The sequence below is a fragment of the Lacerta agilis genome, chromosome 10 (genome assembly GCF_009819535.1).
Source record: "Lacerta agilis isolate rLacAgi1 chromosome 10, rLacAgi1.pri, whole genome shotgun sequence".
In the NCBI taxonomy this organism is placed as follows: Eukaryota; Metazoa; Chordata; class Lepidosauria; order Squamata; family Lacertidae; genus Lacerta; species Lacerta agilis.
This window is the reverse complement of record NC_046321.1, coordinates 19,954,566-19,967,188: the sequence shown is the minus strand read 5'-3', so window position 1 is coordinate 19,967,188 and position 12,623 is coordinate 19,954,566. Positions and strand designations below refer to the sequence as shown.

At 44.1% G+C, this 12,623-nt stretch overlaps 2 protein-coding genes across 8 annotated transcripts in view; both read left to right on the top strand.

The window, feature by feature from the left end:
• The window catches only part of DGKI (diacylglycerol kinase iota), a 240,820-nt gene that overhangs the window by 88,368 nt on the left and 139,829 nt on the right, over nt 1-12,623 (top strand). The window lies entirely within an intron of this gene.
• Nucleotides 3,289-7,617, top strand: LOC117053658 (5'-nucleotidase domain-containing protein 2-like). Its single transcript, XM_033161611.1, has 2 exons — nt 3,289-4,700; nt 7,534-7,617. Exons 1-2 carry the CDS (start codon nt 3,324-3,326, stop codon nt 7,615-7,617), a joined length of 1,461 nt encoding a protein of 486 aa, XP_033017502.1. The 5' UTR covers nt 3,289-3,323.

The following is a 12,623-nucleotide window of genomic DNA, read 5'->3' as shown; positions in this document are numbered from 1 at the left end:
TGATTCATCATGTCTGCACACTGCGAGCTGTGCAGCCACACCTGATGAAATTGCATCTTCTGTGCACTATTAAAAGAGTATGAGCCCTGAACAAAGCCCACCAGCTACTGGAATGGGGCAGAGGAACAGTTTGGAGCCAGGTTTGAGAGACAGAGAAGTGGCAGCAAAAACTGGGGGGTGGAGACTTAAGCAGGTGCTGTCTGTAAAGCTGGTGGAGGATATTGGCTGTGATGCTTGCTGAAAGGGTCACAGCTGCACTATGCTCTGCTCAGGCGTAAATATTACAAGAACACCATAGATCTCTAGTGCTTGCTTAGGACTCAGATGCATTAGTAAAAAACAACAACAGTGTTTTGAATGCGTTATAAACATGCAACACCAGATGGTGCTGGAGAGCAAAGAAAATTTATATGTGATTTTACATAGCTTTTTTTCCTTTCGTTATAATGATTTAATTTCTGACTTATTTATAGGGTTTTTCCCTCTGTGTGTAGATCCACCCTTATTCTTTAATGCAAAAGCAAACTTAACTCTGTAGCATTGCCCCTGGAACTTGTCACTACTTAGAGAAGAGCAGGCAGCTTTTTAATTCAATGCACATGAGAGCACAGGAACCCTCATGATACTGAGGCAAACCATTGGTCCATCTAGCTCAGTATTGTCTACACTGACTGGCAGCCGCTCTCCAAGGTTTCAAGTGGAAGTGCCTTTCCCAGAGATATGCAGGATCGAACCTGGGCCCTTCTGCATACAAAGCAAATGCTCTACCACTGTGCTACTGCCCTATACCATTTTTATTCTCTGCCTCTTCTCCTTCCTATGGAAATGGCAACATGCTTCTATGGTGGGGGGTGGGGGGTGGGAACAGAGAACATCCCCAGAGTTAGCAAACTTAGTTTTGCTCAGGATAAAAATACACCTGCAGTTCTCCTCTGTTTTGACACAGCAGGATCTGTCTGCTGAAGTTCAAAGCTGTGTGTGTATTTTAGCCCATCTCTAAGAGGGCATGTCCTAAATGATACACCACCAAATAGCTTGTAATTTATGCCCTTTCCTCCCTCCTTTTTGTGCAACTTCAAGCACCTAATCATTAAAGTCATTTATGTTAAGGAGCTAAGCCCTTATTGCCATGGAAACGCCATTAAAACAGCTTTTGAAGTTTAGATGTCCTTTGTTTATCTGGTAGCATTTGGTACCTTGTTGAACTTCTCTTTACAAGAGCAAACAAACAACATGGGGAGATAGGTATTTTAAAGTTTTGTTTTTTTTCATGTGGTAAAATGATGAAGATTAGGGTTTTGATGTTTAGCTGATTAGGTTAAAATCCTACAAGCAAACTCAGCATGTATGAGTGGGCACGCTTGGATGGCACTGTTATCTATTTCAGAATCCTCTTGGTCAGTTAAAAAAAAAGGTGTTGTTCCTCCAGTAATCTGTTAGCAAATTTTAAAATTTTATTATTATTTTGAAGTTAAATGGGAATATAGTGATGTTGTAGGAAGCTGACTTACACCACATCAGGCTGTTGGTCCTTCTAGTTCAGTCTTGTCTACTGAGCTACAATCTAGGATTCCCGGCAAGGAATCTTTTCCAGTGTTCCAAGGAGATTCTAGGAACTGAACCTAGGCTGGGACTTCCTGCAGGCAAAGCCACTGAACCATGGCCCTTCCCCACAGTTGTTCTGACTGACAATTGTTGCAACTCATGAAACAGGCTTGATCAGTGCTATTTTCCTAGAAAAAGAAGTGCCAGAACTCACCACAAACTTCTCTCTTGTTCTCTTAGAATGGTAATGGCGCCACCTGAGAGGTGCCGCAGCTGAGCTCTGGCTGAAAAAGAAGAAGCTCTGGGCTTGATCAGGGAGAAGGAACGGAACATGTGCTCTCTTGGGGATGGAGATGTTAGTAAATCAAGATAATCCTGGGGGTGCCCCAATAACCCCTTTGTACAGAGAGCTTGAGCAGAGAACCATTATATTTACAGGCTTCCCTACACAGCGATAACCCAGTTCAGTGCGCTTCTTATCTTCCCCTTATTCTTACACGAAGGCACTTTCTTTAGAAACAATAACTTTGCTCGTGCTGAGTAAAAATGATAAACGGCTAATAACCACCCTTATTTTATCTCTAACAATGCACTTTGGAGTATACAAAGCAATAGAAGCACAATGGCTGTCAGCCCTTCCTACGCTGGGGCTGGCTTACAAGTGTTGGTTGCATTTAGAAACTGAGTTTTTCGAGCATATTTGTGATAGAATTGCATTGCCAGGCACTGCAGTGTCATCAATCCTTCAGATTTCTGGTCCGAAGCCTGCGGGAGACAGAGCAAGTGCTATGGCTCATTTAAACACAGGCAAGACCTTAAAATGGTCCTCATATATACAGTAGCAACATGCCAACTGCAGAATGATTTAGTTACGAAACATGAATGTGGGCAGGCTTGAATTGGTTACGCTATATAAATGAGTTACAGTGGTACCTCGGGTTAAGTACTTAATTTGTTCCGGAGGTCTGTTCTTAACCTGAAGTATACTTAACCTGAAGCACCACTTTAGCTAATGGGACCTCCTGCTGCCGCTGCGCCACCAGAGCACGATTTCTGTTCTTAAGCGGAGTTCTTAACCTGAAGCGTACTTAACCTGAAGTGTACTTAACCTGAGGTACCACTGTATTATATTTTTATCACACCTTTCCCTCAAGCGGCTTGCAGTGGTGTACAGAAATCTCTCTCTCTCTCTCCCCCTCTCTCCGCAATTTACCTTCAGAACAACCCTGTGAGGTAGGTTGAGCTGGGCGATAGTAACTGGTGTAAGGAAACCCAGCAGTGGAGTCTGGTCCAGTAAGGAAAATGACATCCTGCCCCACCAACCTCAGCCTGCCCTCAGCCAGCTGCATTCTTACAGGTGGTTGAGTGGATGGCACTTGCTGTCATCTTCTTCAGTGTTGCATTTACAGAATTCAACAGGGAAGAAGATGGAAAAAACTAGAATTAGTGGGCACCCCCTCCTGCTGCAACAAGCTCCCCTTCCTCCTTGTCTCCGCAGAACCAGAAGAGGCATGAAAAGGGTGGAGGAGAAATTGGCTGCACGCAGTCTCTGATTGCATGGCGAAAGCCCTGGAGACGGCTTTGAGGAGGTGGGGACTTTCATTCTTGGCAACTGTTCTTCATGGAGTAAAACCACCCGGCGGCTGGAGAAGTCGCGTCGCGCGGCCAGTCCCCGGAGCAGAGAGCAGGGGACTGCGAGGGGCTGAGGTGGCGCTTTCGTGCTTCTCTGAGGTTATGCCCTTTTAAAATCCCCCTCACCACCACCACGGAGAGGCTCCATGGCTGCCGCGGGACTCAAGGCTGCAGGCGGCAGCGTGTGGAAGAGCGGCGGAGTCGGTCTGCAGCTGGTGGCCGCTGCCGCTTCCACTCACAGCTGCGCCTCTAAAGGCAGCGTAGACGGGCGCGCAGGCTGCAGCCAGCCGAGGGCCCACCAGCACCAGTCGGCGGGACACTCGCCGCCGCCGCCGCCGCCGCCGCCCTCCTTGAACGGCAAAGTCAAGAGAGCCGGGGACTCCAGCCATGCAGCTACTGCCCCCTTGGGCAGCCCCGTCGAAGGGGTCGACACCAAGTCCTATCTCTGGGCCAGGTACCATGAGATGAAAAAGCTGGTTTACGATCTCCTCCCACCAGGGGTCTGCAGTCTTCTTAACCCAGCAGCTATTTATGCAAATAATGAGATCAGTCTGGGAGATGTAGAGATCTATGGCTTTGATTATGATTACACATTAGCGCAATATTCAAATTTGTTACATTCTATGATATTCAACACTGCCAGAGACATCTTAATTGAACAGCTTAAGTACCCAGAAGGACTCAGAAAATATGAATACATTCCTGGATTTGCCATAAGAGGGCTTCACTATGATGTCCACAAGAGCCTTCTGATGAAGATTGATGCTTTCCACTATGTTCAGTTGGGTACTGCATATCAAGGGCTGAAACCAGTGCCTGATGAAGAGGTTATTGAGATGTATGGCGGAACCCAGCATATTCCATTATACCAAATGAGTGACTTTTACGGCAAGGGTCCATCAATTAAGCAGTTTATGGACATCTTCTCCCTTCCTGAAATGACTCTGCTTTCATCCGTGACTGACTATTTCATGACTCACAATATTGAGTATGACCAAGTTCATCTTTACAAGGATATAAGTGATGCCATTAAAGATGTCCATGTGAAAGGAATGATGTACAAATGGATTGAAAAGGACATGGAAAAATATATTCTTCATGGAGATGAAACTTACGCTGTCCTAAATCGACTGGTTAACCATAACAAAAAACTATTTCTTATCACAAACAGTCCTTTTAGCTTTGTTGATAAAGGAATGAAGCACATGGTTGGCAAGAACTGGCGAGACCTTTTCGACATGGTCATTGTGCAAGCAGATAAGCCGAATTTCTTCACTGATAGACGCAAACCCTTCAGGAAAATGGATGAAAAAGGTTCACTTCATTGGGATAAAATAAGCAAACTGGAAAAGGGGAAAATTTACAAACAGGGCAATCTGTTTGATTTTCTGCGGCTAACAGGCTGGCGGGGGTCCAAGGTCCTTTATTTTGGTGACCATTTGTACAGCGACCTTGCAGATCTCATGCTGCGGCATGGTTGGAGGACAGGTGCCATTGTTCCAGAACTTGAAACGGAAATCCGAGTAAAACCACTGGGAATGAGCTGCTGTGTTCATTAGGCCTGACATTCAGCCAAGTCTGTGGAGTGTATCTTTCTGCTAATACAGTAAAGAGTTAACTCCAAATTTGAACTCTGTGATTACTGACCGACAGGCTCCTTTGACACCTATCCAATTCTTTCCCCCAAAACATGACCTTGTTACTTGGGAGGACAGCACTTGCATTCAAAGCTTTTTCCCTGCAGATCTTGCCACACTGATCTGTTAAGGTGAGTGTTTAAGAGAGTGTTGCTTCCTTCACTGGATGAAATCTCAGCAGTAAAAATCTCCTGGAGGGGAAGGCCTGCAAGGCATGGTACTTCTTCATGCATGTAAAAGAGCCCTTTGGATCATTTCCCACGCAATCAGGAACCAGTAGCTATTCCTCTTACCATGGGGGGGGGGATTGTCAGAAATTTGTAAGCAAATACGACAACTGATTGCAGAGTACTGGCTGACATTCTCAGAAGCATATTTCTTAACATCATTACGTGTTCCCTGTTGAGGACTGTTTGGAAACAATCTCTTCTTGGTAGTCAGAATGTAAGAGAAACTGCTGGGATGTTGAAGTTGGTCGTGATGATTTTTTTTTTGCTGAGGGGTAGAGAAGGAAGCTGAAAGCTTTAAACCAGCATGAAATGCCCCCCCACCGCAGACTGAAATTTTATGGACCAATTGTCCAGTCCAGGTGTAGTTGCACATCTCTGAGTGATTTGCTGTACATCAGCAAGGATTTTCCTCTTCTAATGACATAAGAAGCTATCTTATACTGAGTCAGGCCAAAGCTATCTGGGTTTCTGACAGGGAGTCTCTTCTAGTCCTAGCTGACGATGCTGGGGATTGAATTTGGCACCTTCTACATGCATGAGTGGCGCTGTGGTCTAAACCACTGAGCCTAGGGCTTGCCAATCAGAAGGTCGGCAGTTCGAGTCCCCGCGACGGGGTGAGCTCCCGTTGCTCGGTCCCTGCTCCTGCCAACCTAGCAGTTCGAAAGCACGTCAAAGTGCAAGCAGATAAATAGGTACTGCTCTTGCGGGAAGGTAAACGGTGTTTCCGTGTGCTGCTCTGGTTCGCCAGAAGCGGCTTAGTCATGCTGGCCACATGACTGTACGCTGGTGCCCTTGGCCAGTAAAGCAAGATGAGCGCCGCAACCTCAGAGTCATCCGCGACTGGACTTAATGGTCAGGGGTCCCTTTACCTTTACCTTACATGTAAGGTGGATGAATAACCATTGTTGTTGCACTACAATGCCTATCATTCCTGTTCTGGCTAAGGCTGATGGTACCGGTAGTTGTAGTTCAGCCAACACCAAAAGCACCTCCGGTTCCTCATTCCTTGTCTACATAATGCCAAGCAATCTGTTTGTGAGCCATGCTTATCAGTCAGTTTATCTCTGGAATGAAAACAACCTTGTTAGGACGGAGTGAGGAAGAATGGACAAATGATAAAAATCAAATGAGGAGGGATTAGCAAATGGGAAGGGAATTTAGTCCTCAACAGTCTACGAAAGCCTTTGTCCTCCTTTCAGGTGGCAGGTACATATGTGAGAAAACGTTAGCTCTGTGTCCAGATTCAAAATCCATCTTTGTGGTGCTTCTAGTGTCTGCTTTAATGGAATATGCCCCTGCTTCTAGCATTTCTGAGCTTGACTTGTGTTTGAGCCAACTAGGATATATATACTCTGATTTTGGAATGCACAATGTCATAATGGGGATTTTCTCTCTGTGGAACCTTCTGAATCAAATTACAGGTGGGCAGCCGTGTTGGTCTGCCATAGTTGAAACAAAATAGAAAATTCTTTCCAGTAGCACCTTAGAGACCAACTGAGTTTGTTCTTGGGATGAGCTTTCGTGTGCATGCACACTTCTTCAGATACACTGAAACAGAAGTCACCCCTTGCCTTTTCCTGCAAGACTAATTGCAGCCGCCGTCAACAGGTTTTCCACACCTATCAGCTGATCACCCATTCCCACCACCCTCTGAGTAATACCGCTCCCCACTCCCTTACTATATTTAAGGATCTGGTGACTTCTGTTTCAGTGTATCTGAAGAAGTGTGCATGCACACGAAAGCTCATACCAAGAACAAACTCAGTTGGTCTCTAAGGTGCTACTGGAAAGAATTTTCTATTTTGTTTCTTCTGAATCAAAGCCAGTCGTTTAAGAAACCATAGGGCTAGGGGGACTTCCGGTTTCCTGCCGACAGAACAGGGAGAGTGGGTCTGAGAGAGAAATTTGGGAGGAAGGAAGACTGAAATGGGGAATTGTCCTAATGGGAAGCCTCTTTCGGAGGAGATTTAAATATGCCAAAGTAAGAAAAAAAGAATGGGTAGCAGTCTGGAAAACGGTTTTTTATTTAGGGGCCAGCAGTTGTAAATGAATTGGGACATCAGCAGACATGGATTAAAAAGTGCTTGCAAAAAGCAACAGTTAGGATAATTTTAAAAGGGGAAATAGCATGAAAGCATAGGTGTGTAATGTATAAAGTGGTCTGAATGTTTAAAATATCTGTGCTGTATACCACAAGTTTAATTGTTTAGTAGTTGGAAAATTGGGTAAAGGGATCTGGAATTTAAGATAATTTGGTTTATTTAAAGAACCAGAAGAGGGGGTGGAGGGAAGTTTGGGGATTTGGGGGGAGGGCAAAAATCTGTTCTTTTCGATTATTTTTAATGTTAATGGGAAATGGGAAACGTGTTTGGTAATCTGGTATTGATACAATGTGGCATATATTGCATTTTTTTTAAATGAAAAGTAATAAAAATTATTTTAAAAAGATTTTCACCCTAAAGCATCCTTGTATGGTTCCTATCCCACAGGCAGAAGCACCCAAGGAGAGTGAAACAGGGCCAGAAAGGATGAGGCCTGGGAAGACTTCTGAGGGCCCAGTAGTGAGGCCTTGAGGGCCACATGCATCCCCCGGACCTGAGGTTCCTCAGCCTTGATATCTAGCATATAAACCTGTGTTATACCTTTGGCCCACCTAATCTAGTATTGCCTTCTCTGAGCAGCAGCAGCTGTCTAGGATCTTTCCCATTTCCTGATAGCAACAGTGCAACCCTGTGTGTGTTTGCTCAGAACTAAGTCCTCCCGTGTTCAGTAAGACTTACTCCCAGGTTAAGTGTGCCTAAGATTTGCAGCCTGAGTTACACAGAATCCAGTTCTGAGGGAGCTGCAAAGCCTCTGGATTTGATGCTGATTCTGCCACTGACTCACTCTGAAAGTGAGGATAAATAATTCTGCTTTGAGCTTTATAGATAGAAAACAATATGTTGGCCTGATCAAAAGCCAGACTCGGGAAGCAGATGCTAATATCTTAGCCTGTGTTGGAAAGTGCTGTAACTGAGCACATTGTGTCAGTGCCATTTTGCCTACACGTGGAGTTTCGTGCCAGAATTTGACTCACTGCTTAATCGCCCCCCTTTAAAAATATGAGGACGCTTGATATATGTAAGGTGCTGTAGGAGGTGAATTCTTATCCAAATTGAAAGGATACTCCCCCCAATGACCCCAGAATGTCCATACTTGGAATAAAACGGGTTCGTTACTTGTTAGCTCAAGATGGATTTAAACAAGACAATTTTATTCAAATGAATAAATGTACATATACTGAAATTGTCATTTAACACACACACACACACACACACACACACACACACACACACCAATTAATCAAAATAAGCCTCATGGCAACCAGCTGTTTGTTTTTCCACTATGGGCAATAAGTTAATGTTTTCCTAGTGTGAAGGAAAGGTATTATTATCTGTCAAGTGCATTTTGCAGTTCCGTCTGGTGTCTTTGATACGCAGAGTGACGCCTGTATCTCAAGCTTTGCTGGATGGAATTATTGGTGTTTATGTGTGCATATAATGAGTAGAACATCTTTCGATTCTATTAAAGCTCGGTAGCAGCTCCGGGTGCCCAAGGCAGGGCAGTACTCTGGAAGTTGCATGCCGCCTCTCTGTTATTTATATTATCTAATCACATTTTTTGGCACTCAAAATGCCTTTTGGGGATGTTTTCTGGGGTTTAAATGCGGCATCTGAGGATGTTACTTGCTGGTATTTTCAAAAGGTATTTCCAACACACCCTTCCTTCTTCTCACTTCCCTACCCTCTGAAGCCCTTTCCCTATAAAGCACAAAGGCTTTTCTGTTTGTCCAGGGCAATGGGATACTGAGTTAGATGGAACGATGCGGTCTGACTCGGTATAAGGCAGTTTCCTATGTTCCTGAAATGCAATGTGAGGTGATTGAAAAATCTTTGTTGTTGTTCAGTCGTTCAGTCGTGTCCGACTCTTCGTGACCCCATGGACCAGAGCACGCCAGGCACGCCTATCCTTCACTGCCTCCCACAGTTTGGCCAAACTCATGCCAGTCGCTTCGAGAACACTGTCCAACCATCTCATCCTCTGTTGTCCCCTTCTCCTTGGGCCCTCCATCTTTCCCAACATCAGGGTCTTTTCCAGGGAGTCTTCTCTTCTCATGAGGTGGCCAAAGTATTGGAGCCTCAACTTCAGGATCTGTCCTTCTAGTGAGCACTCAGGGCTGATTTCCTTAAGAATGGATAGGTTTGATCTTCTTGCAGTCCATGGGACTCTCAAGAATCTCCTCCAGCACCATAATTCAAAAGCATCAATTCTTTGGCGATCAGCCTTCTTTATGGTCCAGCTCTCACTTCCATATATTACTACTGGGAAAACCATAGCTTTAACTATCCAGACCTTTGTCGGCAAGGGGATTAAAAGCCTTACTACTCAATTAAGCGGCTCTGACATCGCAGTGCTGGGAGGTACCTGGAGGGTCTGCAATCCTCCCCCCCCCTCTCTGTGTATATAGATACATATCTGTAATGCTTGTAGTTTCTTTAGGTCTAATGATGCTATCTTGCTGTGAAAATGGTTACGGTTGTCATGGCAACCAGCCCTGACTGGGAACTCTCAAATATGGATGGGTCTTACGGTGGTATCAGATTGGGGAGCTTCTGGCTTTCAGGAAGCATTTCCTATATAAATATAAACTTGGTTGCATGGGAAAACACTGGTTTATGGACAGGAAATACAAATGCAGCAGGCATTTAGGTTAAGCAGTGTGGTATAGTGAGTAGTGTCGGACTGGGAAGGTCAGAATTCAGATTTCTGCACAGGCATAATGCTGACTGGATGACTCTGACTCCCCACTCAGCTGTGAAGCTTGTCGCGTGACCATCTCTCAGCCTAGCCTATATTGCAGGGTTGTTGTGAAGAAAATATGGAGAAGGCCAACTATGCCACCTCATGCTCCTTGGAGGAAAGGTGGGCTATAAAAGGCAAACCACCTGTGTATGGTGTCTGCTCTACTGCTCACAACTGTAATAGGAGAGGCACCAGTGGAAGAACTCATCCTTCAGCTTGAAAAGAAAATAAGTTACTCCAGTAAATGAAACCGATATAAGCTGAGTATGTTGATACTGGTAGTTACTCAATTGACTCTATATTCTTTTTCCTTTCCATATTATGTTAACTCCTACTTGTGCTGTTCATGCTCAGGCTAGTGATGGATGATTCCACCAGTTTAAGTTTCTCTCCTTTTCTCATTTCTCCATTCCTAAGTTCAATTCTCCACATTTCTTTATTGGTTTATTTTTTAAAGATATGAAAAATTGGCAGCATTTTAGTGCAAATTCCTCAAAATGAATGGAATTTTCCCCAATATAAATATCATTTTGCAAAGAATTTTCCCCAATATAATGTCTCATTAGTTTCACTAATATATGTCCCCAATACATGCATTTTTGTATACATTTTTTTTTTTTGGTTTGGAAAACTGTTGCAAAATTCAGAGAAGTGCAAATTTCAAGGGTTAGTTTTGTTTTGGTTCATGTATTGTTACTGGAAGTGCAGATCAGGTAGGTTCACATTAAAATCCAAACTGAGCCAAATTTGCACTCCACTCTGCCTCTCATTTAGACCCATATGAACCTGCTAAGATCCTCCGGTGAGCCCCTTCTCTTTTGGTCCCATCAGCGACAGAAGCGCTGCTGGTAGTGAAAGGAGAGAGTGTCATTTCTGTGTCTGCTCCCATTTTGTGAAATTCTCTCCCAAGAGAAATTGCATTGGCTCCTTCCTTGTTGTCTTCCCATCGACAGGCTAAGACCTTCCTGTCCAGAGAGGCCTTTGGAAACAAATACTGATCCCTAGGCTGCTGTCAATGCAGATTATATTTTAATTGCTGGTTTCAGATAGGTTGTAATGTATTTTAATTATTGTTTTTAATAATTGATGTTTTTAAATGTGGTAGGCCACCGTGAATCCTAACTTGTCAGAAAGGCTGGATACAAATATAACTCCCTCCCCCCCTCCCTCCCACTTCAGGTTCTGCTTTTGCCTTTTGCCATATCCCTTGTATGTATGCATGTATGTACAGTATGTATGTATTTTAATTTATATCTCACCCTTCCTCCCGAAGGAGGTCTGGGCAGATAGATGTATTCTAAAGCAGTTAAAATATTCTAAAACACAGTTAAAAACATTACTTCTTCCAGTGATCTCCAGGTTGCCAAGAGCAGTATTCTTCAGTCATCAAATACCTGGGTGAACACAAGTGTTTTCAATTTTTTCCTGGCAGTTAATAATATTGGAGACAGATGCAGCTCCACAAATGGTGATCAACACCTTTTGCAGAGGTGATGGAAATGCTGCATGTTTTCCCATTGAGAGGCTCTTCTGTAGGATACGGGATGATGGTTGTTGTGGTCCAGCAACATCTTCAGGGCCACAGATTCCCTGTCCTTATTCTACAGCAACAACTCATCCATCATGGAGGTGGTATTGGCTCAGTTCAGATGAAATTATCTTTGTAAGACAGATCACATTCCCCCCCCCAAACTAAAAATGAGTAGTGTCTGTGTGCTCTCTTTTCTTTTTCTCTTCTCTTGCACCTTAATTCAGTGCTTCTGGCATTTCTTAAACCACATTGCGGGTGGACCAGAAAGGTGTAGTGGGTTCAAATGTAAGTAGAGTGCAAGCTAGGACTGCAAACCATGGTTTGATCGTGGGTTGTAAGTAGAGCTTAAACCATTGTTTCTTGATCCAGATGGAAGCAAAACTGGTATTCACCACGTTGTCCTCTCTCCTTCCTCAAGTTCAACTGTTTCATGTGCTGAAGTCCTCAGGGACCACATCTGAGCTCCAGAGCAGCCACCAGTATATTTATATCCTGGCTTTCTTGAGGCTTTTTTTTGGTTCACATTCACTATTAATAACTGTATAAAAATAGAAATCTATAAATTAGTCAACAACAGAAGTCATGTAGGGAAAAAAGGCTTCTAAAGTTCAGGTCTCAGGATTCCTCAAGAAAGTAGCCCATAAAATTGGGGATCCAAAGTCCTTCTCTTTGTTTCTCCTTCCCCATCCCAGATTGCACCTCTTGTGGCACAGGGTCATAGAGCAAGCTTCCCCTGTGGTGATCTCCCATAATCGAAACAAAATAGAAAATTCTTTCCAGTAGCACCTTAGAGACCAACTGAGTTTGTTCTTGGTATGAGCTTTCGGGTGCACGAAAGCTCATACCAAGAACAAACTCAGTTGGTCTCTAGAAAATTCTTTCCAGTAGCACCTTATTTTGTTTCGACTATGGCAGACCAACACGGCTACCCACCTGTAACTGATCTCTCATAAGGAGAAGATCTTCCTCAAGTAGGCTAGATCCAGGCCATTCATCATTAGAACAGAGGTCAAGACACAACAGGAAGCAACATATCAGCTAGGGCAGGGGTAGTGAACATGGTGCACTCCGGATTTTGTTGGACATCAAATCCTATTGGCACCATCTAACATGGCCAATGGTCAGGGATGATGGGAACTATAGTCTGATGTTATAGCTTTGGCTACCCTTAGGCTAGGGGAAGCAGAGTGCTCTCGGACATTTGGC

Coding starts and splice junctions, on each gene's coding strand:
- LOC117053658 (XM_033161611.1), top strand. CDS start 3,324: ATGGCTGCCGCGGGACTCAAGGCTGCAGGCGGCAGCGTGTGGAAGAGC. Junction 4,701..7,533: donor AACTTGAAACGGAAATCCGA/GTAAAACCACTG, acceptor CCTATCCCACAG/GCAGAAGCACCCAAGGAGAG.